The sequence below is a fragment of the Scophthalmus maximus genome, chromosome 13 (assembly GCF_022379125.1).
Source record: "Scophthalmus maximus strain ysfricsl-2021 chromosome 13, ASM2237912v1, whole genome shotgun sequence".
Classification (NCBI taxonomy): Eukaryota; Metazoa; Chordata; class Actinopteri; order Pleuronectiformes; family Scophthalmidae; genus Scophthalmus; species Scophthalmus maximus.
In genome coordinates, this window is record NC_061527.1 from 10,987,501 (window position 1) to 11,005,017 (window position 17,517).

Here is a 17,517-nt window from a genome sequence, read left to right on the forward strand (position 1 = left end):
CCCATTGTCTTTCAAATGACCCCAGTGACAACCCGTCAGTCAGTTACTCCCCACTGCTCCTTTAGTTTAATGTGGGCCTCCTCTCTTTCTGGTCAGATCTCTGTGTCCTTGCATTTTGGTCTGTGTACGTGCGTTTGCACCCGTATGTTTGTGTTGTTGATAAAGGCTTTAACTATAATTAAATTAGTTTTTTTTTTCTAAAATATTAGTGTACAAACAATAGAAGAATTGTCTCATATGTGTAATGGTAGTATACCCGAGCTTATGGAATTGAATGATGTTAATTATGAATGTACTGTGCCGTTGGCCGCAGGCTGCCCAAGAATCCAATAATGGCCATTTTTAACAGAATGTCTGTTGAAATAATGGACATCTCCATATTACCTCTAGGGATAAGCCATTGTTGGCAGAAAAATATGATTGCTCAAAGTGGGAATCGATATCTAATATTGCATGGCTCGCTTAGATGGAACATCTAGTTTTTGGAAAATTTATAAAAAATACATTTGGAAAAGCTGAAAAGATAAAACCCTCACCTTGAATTCACACCAGAAGCACAAACTTACTATGGAAGCATCCAACTGTCCCGTCTACACTGACTCTGACCTCTGCTGCAGCCAGAGCTGTCCTCAGAACCAGCTGTCTGTTCAGCACCACTGGTCTCACAGTGCTGAAAGCACAGCAGCCACACAGGTTTGTCTTCGCAAAGCTAACTACAAAGATACTCAATGGCCAAAATTAGTTTTTAGTAGGCTAGATGTGAAGTACAGTAAACTGTAGTGGCTTTATTTCCATGTTACATTCGGACCAAAGTGCAAGGTAGACAGTAACTCTCTCTCGCTCTGTTTCTCAACTTGAAAGAGCCCAAACAGAGAAAAGGCACGGCTGGGGGCCCTTAAGGGCTTTGACTCTGAACTACAGACAGACAGACTCCGGACTTTCTCCGGAATTTGTTGTTTACATATGACGAACGCAGCAGGAGATTTTCCGAGTCAGACGCGTTCACAACAGCAGGAAAATCTGCGGCACATTCCGTGGCGTCTGGGTAGATCATGCAGGAGGCAGGACATTACGATGATTCCGCTGTGAAAAGCAGAGTTTTTCTTTACGGACATCATCAAACGCCCACTCGCTCGCTGTGAACCCTCTGGACATTTTCCTGCTGTATTCTCACATGGACTCACTTGGACATTTTACTAAGGGGGCGGGCACGAAAAAATTCCGAGGAGCAACATTTGCGGACATTCGTGTTCTCGCATAGAGCCCCTTGGGAGAAGCTCGGGAAAATGTTCGAACTTCAGTGAGTGCATGTCTGAAAGCAGCTCATCAGTAGCAGCATAATGCACCAGTGTGGGCACCATCTTACATCCATTCAAGATTGGTATAACACTCCTAATAATTAATAAATACAGCTTGATAAAATGAATATGTAGTGGTTGTGATCAAGGCTAAGGTAGGGTGAGTCAACCAAGTAATTAATGCATCCCCATGCAATTTCATAACAAGAACACTAACAAGAAAGTGTGTGTGTGTGACATCTGTATGTCGAGGGTTATGAGAGACAATTACCACCACATCTGTACTGTTAACAAACCCTAATGAGAGCACCATGAACATGCAGACAAACGGCTGCACCTGTATTGTTCACTTTGCCTCAGGGGACAAGGAGTGCTCACGTTATTTTTTTTTTTTTTCTTTCTGTGATTTAAAGTTGAGGTCTAATTGGGCTAATGATGCGCTTGTATCAGAGTAATTGCCTCCATTGTCTTTCACTCAAACCTGCTTTTTGGTTGCAGTTGGAAGCATTGAAAGGTGAAATGTATTGAGCGTGGTTTTTTTTGTGCTTTAATTGAGGGTAATTTGTGTAAATATGAGACAAATGTGACAAATGAGCTCGCACCTCACCAGACAAGATTCATGAGGTTCTTACCAACAGAGGAAGCCAAACAAGTAAAATCTAGAAAATATCGCTGCACATCGCCAACGCCAGGTTCAAGCAGCTCACTCAGCCAAAATGAATGCTGCAAGCACAAACAAGTTGTGCTCTGTGGAGAGAAATTACACTCAATATGGTCACAAATGTTTGTCTTTTTGTGATCTACAAATAAAAAATAAGCTTTTAAAATGGATAAAATGATTTGTACATAATTTTGGGTGCTCAAAAATGCGTTCTTGGTCCAAAAACAACCTGCACATTCACACTTATGGTCAATTTAGAGTCTCCAATTAACCTGACCATAATCTGCATGTCTTTGGACTGTGGGAGGAAGACACAGAAAGGTCCTGGTTGGTTGATTGGTTTAAACAGGATTTGAACCAAGAACTTTCTGGCTGTGAGGGTCAGGCTTTGGTTGGCCTATTCCCAAACACAGCCTGACGAAATCTATCAAGGTTTTTTTATGATTTGACCAATGGTTAATGAGTTATGGCCAGTTTCGTGCTAAGGCCCCACCCCTTGTGAAGTTTGATGTTCAATTTCTTGAAAACTAAGATTTAACTATGATATCAACAAGCTTTTAACAAGCCTTAACCAATTATGACCTAGATAACATTCATTAGCCTTCATTTCATATTTCTAAGGAAGATCATCTTCAGCCATTAGGCCAGTTTTCATGTTTCTAGCTCACTGCAATTTTACCAGAAATCATTATAATAATAATAATGATGACAATGATAATCCACGTTCACAAAAACAATAGGTTCTTGCCCCTTCGGAGCTTGAACTATAATTAACAACTTTCTGGAAAGTGAACAAAAGTCTTTAATTTATACCTTAGCTCTGCATCTCTGAATCCTGGTGGGCTGTGTGTGTGTGTGTGTGTGTGTGTGTGTGTGTGTGTGTGTGTGTGTGTGTGTGTGTGTGTGTGTGTGTGTGTGTGATTGCGTGTGCGTATGTGTGCGTGGTTGTGCGTGTGTGTGTGTGTGATTGCGTGTGCGTATGTGTGCGTGGTTGTGCGTGTGTGTGTGTGTGTGTGTGTGTGTGTGTGTGTGTGCGCGTGCGTGGTTGTGTGTGTGTGTGTGTGTGTGCACGGTTGTGAGTACACATGAAGTTTACACTGGAGCTTCCCATTGGGAGCATTGTTTGCAGGAGATCGAGCATGCTACGTGAGAGGTTTACACCAGTGGGGAGATGTAGACTAAGTCAACAGAGCAACAGTAACATTGCCTGTACGTACACAGTGGTGTTGGCACCAGGAGCAGGTGCATGAGAATATCCAGCACAGCTTTGGAGCATAACAACACATGCCCCAAGGATTTTTCCACACACCCACAACACACAGGGTTTCTCTGAGGAAACGAAAGATCATGTATCAGTTGTGCTGCAGTTCACCAACTCCGACAGACGTTCAGTTCAGACAAAATGTAAATGTTTGGCCAATTTTATTTGTTGATTTCATGCTTGAAAATGACCTCATGAATGTCACTTTGGCAGCCCACCTACTCAGAGCTTGTTGACAATTTTAAAATGTTAAAAGAAAAAAAACAACATGTTTTGTAAGTAAAAATAGAGCATCCAAACCATCCATTAGAAAATTGAAATTGATGCCCACCTGCCGTGATCGTCGTGCAGGAGGGCTGAGTCTGAAGGCTGACATTTGCGAGATATAATCTATGATATTTCTGCAAAACTGGCTGGAAATTGGTCTGATGCTAAAACGGCAAACTACCATCCCTGCACACTAGAAGAGTGACAAGCATCCTGGTGATGTGCTGAAGTAAACAACCTCCATCGCGTACAACATGCCAAATATCACAGAAGCATTGCAGCTCTGTCCGTCAAAGAAAAGTCGCGTCGTGTTTGAACATGGAACTTTTCCACAGACGAGACCGACCGTCTGTGTGAGAGACAGAGATCCAGTGCATGAGCAGATAGGTGTGAAAGAAAGTCTTTCAGGAGGAATGTGTGACTGTGGGAATGAGCTTGAGACTTTGTCCAAATGTCCTAACGTTATTTTTGACACATTCTTGTAGTTTTGAAGTACAAAGAGAAAGTACTTACCTGCGCTGTGGTGTGCCAATGACAAGTTGCGAATGAGTATCATGATGTTACAGGGTATGAAACATTTCACCAAGGCCTGTGCTCAAGTTAGGAAGATTTCATCTACTCTTATAGCTGTCTGTCTAGTCTGATCTTCGCATTTCATTTTTTCACATTATTATATACAGTGATACATTACTGAAGAATAGAATAGAAGAATAGTGAAGTAACCCTGTTTTTTTAACTACTAATTGCTCAATTTTCTGATTGTCATTCTACTTATTAAAGATGTTCTTCTACATGTTTAAAAGATAGATTTTTTTATTTTTTCACCCTGACTTTTTCTTACTCAGATCCTCGACAACTGGAAATACCATAAGCCAAAGGTGGCTTCCTATTGGCTAGTTAAGCTGGACTCAACCAAACAACGGAAGGTGAGATTATTTTTTATTTGTGTCCACGAATCAGATCTCAAGATATATGATTAAATTTGTCTTGTTCCACTAAAGGGAATTGGAGGATGGCTGCCAACACACATCCTTGATAGCTCCCTAATGTTTGGAAGAATACAAATGCAAAGTTTCAATTCAGTGCCACAATGTTATTTTAAGGCTGTTTGATATTTGCAAGAATTTTGACAAAAAGCAACTGTTTCCAAGTGGTGAAGATCAGAAACCTCAAAACATAACAAGAGACCGTTCAGAACAAAGAAGCTAAAACAGAGAGGATTTTTGAGATTGAAAGTTGTTTTAGTTTCTGGGTTTGTGAGATAGCTGTAGGGAAAGGGCTGGTGGAAACATGGCCTTGTACTACGGAGGGTAACACGTAAACTGTGCCGATAGAAAAGAAATAGCCTCGTGTCTCTGTGTGAAATTGCCGTACAATGAGCAGGCCTGTACACTGGGATCACAGCTCCCTTTAAATTCATCAGCAATATTTTGTCCTCAGGAAGGATGGGTGGGGCACGTACAGCAAAATGACCAGAGATATTTCTGTGTGCCTGAGAAAGAGGGAAAAAAACTCTTGAGAGCGTGAGCATGTATCAAAGACTAAACCTGAGCTCAATCGAATTATTATCACAGAAGTAAATCACTAGTGATAGGTGACGTTCTCAATCAGTGTTGTCAGATACAATGCTTAATTTTTGGATATATTAACTCTGTAAGTCTTAAAAATGGGCAACATTTAGCATTTGATCACTGTTTAAATTGCCTTCTTCTGTCCTTGCTGCCACACAATCCAAACCAGCAGGATACGATCAATAGGACAAAATGTCACCAGTCTCCCCCTGTCTACTACTTTGAATGATTCAACTTTTAAAAATCCAAAAGTATTCCCCAAAAATCAATTATGAGAGGGGTGGAAAAAAGGACATGCGCGGAGATCATTACCCCGCCAGACAGTGAGATGTAGAGAGACCAAAGAGGATGTAAACAAAACAGAAGAGGGGACGAGAAGTGGAATGGCATCCAGTAGGTGTGTCAGTAATGATGTGATGTCTCAGCCACGGCTTTCTGCACAACTGTGCGCGGCTGTGTTGTGGGCTGTGGTGCTTGCGAGCTGATGTTTTATTTGGAGTGGAGCAGCCTAATGAGGAGCAGGCAGGGGTCAGGAATGTAGCGCCCACCGCTCTGCCATCTGATTACCATACCAAAACATATCTGTGTGTGTGTTTGCTCATCTATCAGTTTGAGTGTGTAAGCGTGTCTCGCTTGCCTCATATTGCTGTAGGGAAATCTTGCCTCTGCGCATCGCAAAACACACACACACACACACACACACACACACACACACACACACACACACACACACACACACACACACACACACACACACACACACACACACACACACACACACACACACACACACACACACACACACACACACAGAGACGGGCACGTCAGTAATGAGGAGAGAGGAATCAAAGTCAAAAGAGCCACAGCGCTGCACTCTGAGCGGGGTGAAAAGAGAAAGAAAGAGGGCGGAAGAGGAGGCAGTGAAGTGGGGAGGGACAGGAAAAACGAAGAGAGGAATATGGAAGGATGGCACAGGTGTTCTCAGAGTGCCCAGGAACTTCTGACACCTTCTCTCCAAGACTGACGTTGGTGCAGCAATTAGTCCTCTCCAATCCTTCCCACCGCCTGCCCCAGTGCTTTCTGTCCTGCCTCTACCAAACTCTCTCTCTCTCTCTCTCTCTCTCTCTCTCTCTCTCTCTCTCTCTCTCTCTCTCTCTCTCTCTCTCTCTCTCTCTCTCTCTCTCTCTCTCTCTCTCTCTCTCTCTCTCTCTCTCTCTCTCTCTCACACATACAAACACACACACACACACACACACACACACACACACACACACACACACACACACACACACACACACACGTGTGTATGGCCTGATTAAAGTAGTTTGCAGGTTGTGTGTGTGTGTGGTGTGTATGTGTGTGTGTGTGTGTCAATGAATGCAAGCTTGCCCTCACTTAGTGAGAGAATCCATCATCCTCTATCATTGCTAATTTGAAAGGAAGATAAAAATTAAAAAACAGGAAAAAAAAATTACAGTTGGAACAAATGCCATCTCCCGCATATCAATTAGAAATGCTGTCACCTCTCACCGTCTTGCAGCATTAATTTCCCTCATCATCACACGCTCGATTTGAACCTCTGTCTCTCTGCCCCCCCCCCCCCCCCCCCCCCCCCCAATCTCCTTTTTATTATCTCTGTCACTCAGGTGTTGGACATTGTTCGTACCAATGTGCGTTCGGCGCTGCAGCGAATCTGGAGGGAGCCCGATGTAGAGAGCCTCCACCTCTACCGGCTCTTTAACCGCGTCTTCAACCGGCTGCTCTGGAGTCACGGGCAGGGCCTGTGGAACTGCTTCTCCAACACTGGGTAGGGGATGTGTAGCTAGCCCCCCTTTATCCCTCATCCCCACATACCTACATGCCTATAGTGTGTGAACGTTTCATGTTATAAGGAATATTTCAGAGGATGTTACGAAATTTCTGCTGTCACGAAACCTCTATTTACAAGGAACCCTCGGATTCAGAACATTTGCAAAAACTTACAATAAGCACAAAAAGACCAATGATCTGCCAAGTTCTGACTAGACGACTTTCAAAGTTGTCAGATCGCTGTGCAGTTACACTGCAACAACTTGCTGTCTTGTCAGATCGGGAGTTTTGCACTCGTAATGAGTTCATCCTACACGACTGACTGGCGACAGGGACACACACACACACGCACGCACACACGCACACACACACGTCTGAAGAGTCCACACAGCGACTGCCGATCTGACTCTGATCTGAGGCTTTTTGTGGGTTCCAAAAATGTTATCAGCGAGTAAAATATCTGGCTTAAAATCATGTAGCGTGAACTAGGCACAAGCAAACAATTATTAGACTCAAAGTTCAAGTTAGACTTTTACTATAATTTAACAACTTAAGACCAACAAACCAAGACCAAACACATTTAAAAAAATCCCTGTGTGTGTCACAATGAACACCCCTGAATCAACTACAGTTTTCGGAACTCAATACTTCAGAATCAAAACAAGTGATCGCACTTCATTGCAATCACCGCTCTATTCGTTTCATAGTGCCACACTTCAATCTCCATAACTGGAAGTGCACACGCCACACTATCTCCCCGTGTCCTCGAGCCCGATCTGTGTATCAGTTTCAGTGACAGCCATTCATGGGGCCATTTTCACATTTCTTATTCAGTATGACTAAGGCAGCAACGGCAGCTGAATGACAGAGTGAGTGACAGACCAACCAGACCTCGCTGCACTTTCCTGAAAGCTCTCGGGGATGAAAGCAACATGGATGCTCTGTGGAGACAGGGTGCAAATTAAGGTCACAAATCTGGGCTGTTAATCAGGGCTTCTTCAAAGGTGAGGGCGAGAAAAAGAGAGAGGTTGTAGGGAAGCAGGAAGGAGGTGAAAGGCGGCCTCTGAGTTCCTTCACTTTGGTTTGTTATCTAAAACTTTGACGTTTTCATGCGTTTCCTTTATTTCGTCATTTTTTTCCCTTGCTTTTTTTTGATGCGACAGAAAGCAGCTTCCTTCAAGATGACTCACTGCAGTCACAGCTCATGTCCCTAGAGAGAGAGACCCCCCAAACACAACTGGACTGTTTCCACGTGAAGTATAGTTTTTTTTTCCATTTAAAGACAGACACGCAGGCGTTAGATGCATCAAGATGGTTTACGCCCATTTATTTCCTCAAAGACATGCCAAACGCACCCACACACACACACACACACACACACACACATATATATATATATATATATATATATATATATATATATATATATATATATATATATATATATATATATATATATATATATATATATATATATAAAGCCCCGACACGCAGACAGCTGTTGTGCTGGCGGCTTTATCGTCTGTGATAAAGGTCTGACCTTCTCGCGTCTCCTCCTCTCCATATTCTTTACAGTTCATTTGCTCGCCGGCCGTGTTTCCCCTCGACACAGAGGGCTCAGATTGTGTAACTGAAGTCGCTGGCCATGCAAGGCTCTCCATTCTCCTCCTCCCTTCTTTCTTGGCAGTCGTAACTGAGGGAGGGCGAGGAGGGGACTGAGCCAGTGATAGCGATGGAGGGGAAGGAGAGGGACTCTGTGACTGAGGAAAAAGTGGAGAGGAGAGGGATTGAAAAGAGTGGGTGGAGGGGTAAAGGCCCGGGGGGATTAGCCTAGCCTCAGCTAACCCCAATATGATGCACCCCACGCAGCTTTTGTCTGATCACAGCCTGCCCTGGATGATCCAGCTCGCCGATCGTTCGGCCCCTCCCCGCGGCAGGGCCACGGCCCCAGCATGGATGAACCCAACAGGGGGCCCCCGATGTCACGCAGCGAGACAGCGAGTCGGTGCACCTCGGAAAAGCGCACTCCAAATCTGAGTGCGGCTGACCCCCCGCTCCTCTCCGTCTGTTGTTTGATATTTTATCTAAGGGACTTAACAACAATCAAACAGCCGAGCAGCTATTGTGGGCGATGAACTCAACAGGCTTTGAAAACGACTTAGAGGAAAGAGAATGGAAACGCACACACACACCCACAGTTCTGAACCCTTTCAGAGGAAACACCCCCCCACCACCATCTCCAAAGGAGTGAAAGGGGGTAGACATCAAACGTACCCCACAGGGTTGTGTGTCTCAGTTGTTGAAGCTCCCTCACAGTCAGGGGTATGTCCGGGGCTGTAAAGGGGGTTAACTGTACGGATTTGTTTCATCCTTCCTTCCTGTATGTCTGTGTGTGGGAGAGTGTGCGTGCCGATGTACAGTACTACACATCTACAGCGAAAGGCCAACACATTAGACTGTGCGCAACTTTGTGGGCGTACATGATACATAGCTGTGAACTTGATTTGACTCTTTGTGCCTTCTCCCTGCTCTCCAGTTCATCGTGGGAGAGCATCTTCAGTAAGAGCAGCGAGGTGGTGTCGCCGCAGGAGCTGCAGTGCTGCCGCCGGCTGGTCCAGCTGTGCCGAGACTGCCTTCTGGTGGTCTACAAGTTTGTCTCCGAGTCCCGCGGCTCTTTGACCGGACTCAGCCCCGAATGGGATGACACCAGGTGAGAGGGGCGCCCGACCCTTTGACATCGTCCCTTATTTTGGAAAGAGTCTCGTAGCATTCCTCCTGCAACAGTACGGTGGCCGGATAAGATTCAAGGATATGATTGGATACAAGAGTCTGGTGAGGTCAGAGGTTAAAAAAAACCAAGACTGAGTCAGCGTTCTTGTGCAAGATGTTGAGCTCTTGTTCTGCACAGAGAATTGATCTTAATGCATGAAAAGCAAACTTAAACTGTGGTTAAAGAAAAGAGAGGGAGAGCAGTGGAAGTCCTCCGATCCCCAAGTAGATCAGTTTGTTGTCCTACTTTACAGATTGAAGTAGTGTAACATATGAATGGACAAAAAAAGTAACAAAACACTTCTGAAACATTTCTGAACCGGAAATGTTGGAATACAGAAATATTCACAGTATTCTGGGTGTCCACTTCTGAGTGATGTTCAGGTCCAGACTGAACCTAATCGAAGCTTAGTTTCTTCAAGTAACAGCGTCAGAGATGCCTCGCGACAAACGTTGCCTTGAAGCTGCCTTTAGAAAAGCACCGCAATAAAAAACAAACAAACAAAAAGAAGCAGCCTCTCTATTTTTAAGGTTTCAGCCCTGTGGGCCGTTTCGGAGAGAATGAACTTTTTTAAGCACAAAGGCTTTGGGCAGGCAGACAGAGCGGGAGGAGGAGGAGGATGAGGAGAGGGAGAGAGGGAGTGTAGCGTTAACAGGAAATAATGGCCCACAGATTAGTGTTCAGGTTAGCCCGGGGCCCCCCGAGGCCTGCTTAATTCAATTAGAGCCCAGATGAGCCTGTGCAGCAAATGACCTTACGCGCGCGAGAGAGAGAGAGAGAGAGAGAGCTCCTTTTTTCCTGGGGCCTCGCTTTACATGATTCATAACTCTTGCGCATATTTTAACAGGCTATCACTTTACACCTACAGCATGAAAACCTCAGCTGTGTAGAAAAGAAAAAAAAAAAAGAAACCCTGTAGAGTTAGAGTACCGTCGTAGAGCTACTTACATTTTGACTAATCTGACATTGTTGCTCTGGATCATGTTACCGTCAGTCAATTTTTGTCCGAGGATGGATTCATGCATAAAGATGTGAAGATGTAAATGTGATTGGATTCGATAACTTAAGCGACACAGAGAATGATATACACTGGTGTATCCACATTTTTGCCATGCCGTGTCCTTTTATGCATGCACTGGTCTGTCTCTCCTTATTTCTTCTGTCTATATATGTCTGTGTAAAAAAGCTTGCCATTCGCTGCTGGACCGGCCTCTACCCATGGCTCCACCCCTGCCGCTGTCGCTGCCGCTTCTTCTTCCTCCTCCTCCTCCGTCTCTTCGCCCCTTGGCGCAGGTCTCTGCTTGGTTTAGTTCTGCTAAACCCGCCCCCTCATCTTCCAGCACCTTCCCCTATTCACTGCTTCCAGCTGCTCCCTCCACCTCACACTTATGATAAAAGGCCTGGTCCCACCTGCCCAGTGACAGTTGCTCTGGCTGCACAACCAACAGTCTATAGCATGACCTCCTCTCCTTTCCCTCACTAACATTCAAACAAGTGATATTGGGTTCGAGTTATTCAGCATGAGAATGGAATAGGTTTCAAATTATTCGGATCATCTGTAGACCAAATCTGTCGATGAGGTATTTGAAAGGAAGGAGATAGGAGAAGGGACCATATTAAGACTGTTTGGAGCACTTGTTTGTTGACACCGCAACCATTCGGCCAGCCTGCTGTACATCACCAGCCAGTCACCCTGCTGCCACATCCTAATCTATGCCTCTCACCCAATCCTTTTATCAAGAGAAAAAAATAAAAGTCCTCGTTTGGAACCGAGCGCCTCACTTGCACCGCGTCAGTGCCATGATCAACCTAAACAACTGCTCTCTTCTTGTCACGAGAAGACAGAGAATGGCTCAGCTTGCATCGTGTTGTGTGCCGTTCCACGACACATAAGCCGATCACATCTCTCCCATCAGGCATGCAGGGAAGAGTCGCAACCCGCCGCCACTTCAGATAGCTCAGAAGCAATTAGGATTATTTTCTCATTGATGCATAAACTTTATATAAGAGAGTCAACTGTGTGCTTATGAGAGTGTGTGTGTGTGTGTGTGTGTGTGCATGCACATCACGTGACTCTCACACAACGATCATCCTTCTCTCCTCAGTGACTCAAACCCAGCTCACCCTCCAACTAACTGGCATTTCAATTTAAAGGACCAGTCGCATTTTTAAAGTTTGAAACAGTTTTCTAGTCGTCCACACTGGCTGTGAAGAGATCTTTTCCTGACCGATGGGTGTAAGAGATGGGCGACAATATCCAATGTCTTTGCAACTAAAAAGAGAACAGAAAAAGATCTCCCTATTGTCTAGGGAAAAGTTAAGGGAGAATTTTGTATTAAAAGGAAAAAAAATCCACCTTTGTCTGCAACATAAATCATGAGCTTCCGCTGAACTTTGTGATGACATTTTTGTGAAAATGTGTCCCTATCCTTTTCATTTCAAATATAAAACTGAGCTAGACTTGACTGAGCTAAATGAATGTCAGACAATAACACCAGAGAAACAGCGGGTAAGGACTTAACCTACAACCACGACCGACACTCATACACTTAACTACGAAACATTTCTAAAAGGCTATCATGGACAGATATTTAGCAGAAAATGTCGAGGAGATTGAGGTTGAGTTTCTATTCAGTTTTTGCAATTCAACGCACAGTCATGCGCAAAAAATGTTTTGAGGAAAGGCAGGTTTTGGTACATCCCCTCGGCCGTACTACTATTTCTCACACTGAAATAATGAATCCTGAACGCAGGCGAATGTGGCTCCTTCGAATTCAACATCTACACACACACACAGGCACACACTCGCACAGCTCTTGGCAGCCTTTCGAACACATCAAAGTGGATCTCTTAGCGGAGGTCTTTGGGGTCTCCATTGTTGACCACACCTGCCCGCACTTGTTCAAGCATCCTTCCTGTGCAGAGTGGCCTGATCAGGTGTGTCAACAGCCCCATGGGTCTTGGCAAAGTCCTTCAGTCTGTGTGGGCAGATGAGAGGAAGAAGCCAAATAGCTCTGCTAATGACTTTCTTGTTAAGCCTGGAATTACTGTCACTACCCAAAGACAATTTCCCCATGATGACAAAAGTTTCAGGTTTTATTAACTTTCATCTGTCGGAAAAGTGTGGCAGTAATGAGGGTTAATTGGGGTGTTGAGCTGAACGTGGGCTGCGGATAACCTCCAAGCCTCCTTGTACCTCTTGGCTTGTGATTGCGTCAGCTATCGTGGCAGTCTTCCCCTCCATCCTCACTCGTGGCATTTCATTTTTTCTTCATTCGCTGTGGCAGTTGCATCCCGGTGGGGGACTTGAGGAGTGGCGTGGAAGGCCTGTCAGTAGGTTGATTGTAGCGCTGCATGTGCAGAACGGAGCGGGAGAGTATCGTTCCGTCTCCCTGTCAATTGATGGATTCGAGCAGAGCACAAAGTGTGGGAACGAGCCTCCCCCTGGCTTTCAAGCATTCACCTTGTTGCCAAGACGTTCCCTACGATCAAAAAGAGGACGAACATGGAAGATGCGGAATGAGGGGCCAATTAAATATTGCCTGCAGAGACTGCGGCCGCACGGTCACGAGATGCCCCCACACCCCACCCCTGGCCAATACCACTGCAGCGGTTCTATCTATCTACAGCAGAATATTCTCAAAGTGAATAGCAGAGGAGCTCTGACGAACACACACTCGGGCCCCCGATGAATGTTCAATATTTGATTTTTTTCTATGTTTTTCTTTCTTGACTGCTACTGTATTTCCATGCCTGGGCTCAAGGTTCTCAGTGAAAATACCTTATGGAAATGGAGGCGGAGAACGGAGAAAGGCCACGAATCCATTAACAGGATCCCAACGGGTTTACGGTGAACCTGGTAAACGTAAGAAATGAAGCGGAGGACGACACAAAATCATGGTATGAAATCAGTAAATGTCTCTTGAGCTAGCTGAGACAGCTGAAAGCAAAAGCACACCATGTCCGCCTCTCTGGGGTTTGAACGGAGCAGTTTAGGAAGAAGTGCAGGACTGGGCCCTCGTTCCCCAAGTCCAGTCACAGATGAAGATGTGCTGGAGGGATACCTATGGCCCACTTGAAGCCGTTTCAAGGACACTCTCGTCGGACTAAATGAATTTAATTTGAATCTTCCGCGTCTCTCTCGGGTCTGGGATTGTGTTGAAGAGGACGCCCTCAGCGACACGCTCTTTTTTTTCTTCTCCCCACCCCTCTTCTGGTCGACTGTAGAAGAAGCTGCTCAGCTAATTTGTCCAAGAGCTATTTCACAGGGAAAAAAAGGAAGAGAGCTGTCAGAGTAAAAAGTGTTCCATCTCTGCACCAGCTTTAAAGAAGACATTATTTCTCTGCTCTGTAATCCTCTGCCCCAGTGACTCCCTTTTGATTCGATTGTCAATTCTTAAGCGCTTCCACAGGGAGCATCTCTTTTGACCACTGCTCTTGTTTAACTAAACGAGTATTAGATGTAGTTTTTATTAGCCAAAGATCCTCGCTGCGGACGTGGCATTAAGGTCACATGTATAATATCACTATATGGCACGTGTAATGCAGGAACCCATAAATGTAAGTTATTCTTCCAACTGACCAGTGTGGAAGAATTCCAACTGCCCCCGTCTCATTGTCTTCCGAACCGTAACCCCAACGTCTGCATAACCTTCAGTTAACCCCTTCTCCAGGATTTGATCATCTCATCTGACATTGCTCTGACAACCATATCTGACTCATTTCCAGTAGCCGTGGAAGGTGGGATCAGGGCTCAATCTCAACCTGACGCTGGTCTCATTCTCAGGTACTGGAACGCTGTTAGCAGGAGCTGCCTCACTGCTCTGTCTCGGTGGAAGGTGTCATAGAAAAGTCTTAGAAAGGTTCTGACGTCTATGCCTCGGAATGATGGGTGAGGATTTTCTGTTCATGATACCAAAAATGTAAGGGTCAAAGCTGAAAAATTCAGTTGTCCTGAAAGAAATGGAAGAAATCTGCTTCTGACAGTATGAGGCCAATAATGTATTACTCCAAGAACAGATACATACATACTGCTTATGACCTAATCAGACAAGACTGTAGCTGATAACTATGTATATGGCATTTTAGATTTGGTACATTGCATATATCTAATCATTAAATTGGGAAAAAATTGCTGTTTATAGCTTTTCAAATCCAAGGGCTTTGTCATACATCATTTGTTGGTCAAACAAAGCAAGACATCTGAAGCTTTCACCCTGGTCTGTGGGGAAATGCTGTATATCAGGCTTTCTTCACTATTCTCTGACATTTTATAGACATTCATTAATAAATCTTAAAATAACTGGGAGATGAATTATTAATGCAAACGACTGTTAGATGCAGCTCTGCACCAAATACCCAAGATCATATGGATCTCACGCATGAGCTTACAATTTTTTTTTTTTTCCCCCTTTCGTTTTTCGTTTTCATCGGGAAGGTTATATCACGATACATTGAAATCGTCAGGTCATTATTAAAGTTGAAATGTGCAAATGATCTCCATAAATGCCCTCCATGTGTGTAAACATATGAGGAATATTTGGTCTCAGTCCGTAGGACTGATGCGTCCTGACCTCTAAATTTTGACCTTTGCATATCTAATCCTCTCATTATGTTCATCCTCCTCCCTGATCCCTCCGTCCCTCGCTCGTGTCTGTCCAGGTATCTGCTGCCAGTGACCTCCCAGTTCATCATGAAGTGGCCGTCGTCCAGCTTTGGCCGCCTCTCCTCGGCCATGCCGCACTCTCACAGCCTTTTCGCCGCCAGGATGGGCCACTTCTGAGGTCACCGTGGCAACCCTGGCTTCTGACACCCTCGCCTTTTTGACCTCGACCTCCCTTCCCCTGACTCCCACCCAGCCAAACTCAGATCTCAGCAGTCCTGGTATGGAGCTGGATTTCGGGCAGCTCTGGACACCGGGTGGAGCCTCACCCCTCGGCCAAATCCCCTTGTGGAAGATCAACAAAGAGCGGCCAAATGATTTGGGATTGCTAAAGGGCCTTGTTCACTTTAGTTTAGCCCGGCCCCGCTCAGACCAGCAGACCACCGGTACCCTCCAACCCTCCAAACCTCCTTTTAGCCCCAGTTTAACACCAGACATTGGGTGTGTCCCTCTTTTCTCATTGTAATTGCTGTATTATACCTACTCACTGTACAGTTAGTTACAGGTCATGGTACTGTAAAATGAACGAATAACAACACTAAACAATGCAAGGATTATTTATTTATGTACTTATTTATTTTGTAAGATATTCCATGAATGCAGTGAATGTTAATGCGGATATGGAATGAGATCAACAAAGCTATCACTCATTTGAGAAAGTGGATTGAGAAAAAAAGCCAAGAAAAAAAAAGAAGCTTATTTTTGCTGGCTAAAATCACTCGTTTTATTTCTGTGTTAAGAATTTTATTTATTTATTAACTTATACCAGAGGCTTTATGTTTATAAATGTTTTAACAGTCACTTAATTTAATTTTTATTTTTCTTGCAGTTCAGAGTAACGAATAGAGAGGTGGAGCCAGATGATTCAAAATGTTGTAACTTTTGAATGATGATGCTTCATGTTTTACCTGTGTGATAGTTAGTGCAGCACTTTTGTTGAGCAACACAATGTCTAGAATGTCAATGTAGTAAAGCCAAGCCTCTTTGCCTCATAGAGAACGAGCCGACTTTGAGGCCACAGCATCAGGAGCCAGACTGAGGTCTCGGACAGCGTCCAGCTCCTCGTATGGTTTATGCACTTTGCAGTTTGTCACAGGAAGAGAGAGTGGGTGTATATTATGGTAGTGTTTGCATGCAATATATTTTAGTCCCTCGCCCAGGTGTAGTGGTGAAACAGGGGAGCTGCGTTTTTTCGGAACATACTTGAAGTTCTGTGTTGTCATTAATCATTGTGTCTTTTGTGTCGGCTGCTCGTAGAAGGCAAAGCCTCAGCTCGTAGATTTGTCGTGTCCGGTATGGATGTGTTAAGGATAATAATGTCGATGTGTTGCATCACGTAGAGACCCCGCAGCACGTTGAATGGCTCGGGTCATCCGCCCAAATGTACTGAATTGTAACAGCGGCGATTTTCCTGGGACGAGAAGCTGCCAGGGAATTCATGGATGTGCCAATAATAAGCACATCTCCTTCATGTTGGGTTTTATTCTAGGTTAATATGTCATGACACTACTGTAGGACCTCAGTTAAATACAGTTTTAAATGTTGGTAGGGAGAGAAGCGGTGTTTAGCAGTTTACTCGGTCTGTTCAACCATCAGATAATTCACTGACTGAAGTTTTAATTATGGTTGTTTGTCGACCGACTGCAATGATACAGTGAACATTTTATGGCATGAATTTTGACTAATAAGTGAAGCAGCACTGCCGTGCTAAATCTGAATTTCTCACACACACACACACACACACACACACACACACACAATGCCAAATATTTTTTTTATTTTGCCTGATTTTATTTGTGTTGTTTAAAAGTAGTACTTTTTTTCATCAAAAGTATGATATTTTTAATTTTACATAGCAATAAAATGTTTAAACAAACACACGTGTTTGTATTTTTGTTGTTTGTTTTCTTGACTTAAAAATCACCGGTGCCCTCGTTTTTACACAGTAGACTGTTTTCAAATTGGCAATTTTTGTCGAGGATTGCGTTCTATTTATCTTCTGAACACACAGACAGCCTTGATGCGGAGGTAAGGAAATATAGCAAGAGCGAGAGACAAAGAAAAGAGGAATGCATTAAAGAGGAAAAAGTTCAGTCGGCCTGTATTTTAATGCGGTTGCTTACTAAATTTAACAAAAACAAAATGCATTTTGCAGTTCTGTTTTCAGTGGGGAGCTCATAGAGACAGACAGAAAAGATAAGGTGGACGTGAAAAGGTC

At 44.3% G+C, this 17,517-nt stretch overlaps 1 protein-coding gene across 7 annotated transcripts in view; it reads left to right on the plus strand.

Moving 5' to 3' along the window:
- Nucleotides 1–17,122, plus strand: part of ttll7 (tubulin tyrosine ligase-like family, member 7) — a 65,169-nt gene extending 48,047 nt beyond the window's left edge. For 3 of the 7 annotated variants that reach the window (XM_035648109.2, XM_035648108.2, XM_035648112.2), the window contains 6 exons: nt 4,333–4,413; nt 6,705–6,865; nt 9,404–9,577; nt 10,824–10,930; nt 14,424–14,528; nt 15,299–15,436. In XM_035648109.2, coding sequence (XP_035504002.1) covers nt 4,333–4,413; nt 6,705–6,865; nt 9,404–9,577; nt 10,824–10,930; nt 14,424–14,506 — 606 coding nt within the window. In that variant the 3' untranslated portion in view covers nt 14,507–14,528; nt 15,299–15,436. Of the gene's footprint in view, nt 1–4,332; nt 4,414–6,704; nt 6,866–9,403; nt 9,578–10,823; nt 10,931–14,423; nt 14,529–15,298 lie in introns of those variants that run through there. The other 4 variants (XM_035648113.2, XM_035648114.2, XM_035648115.2 and 1 more) reach the window with 3 other exon arrangements.
- The last annotated feature ends 395 nt before the right edge of the window (nt 17,123–17,517 follow it).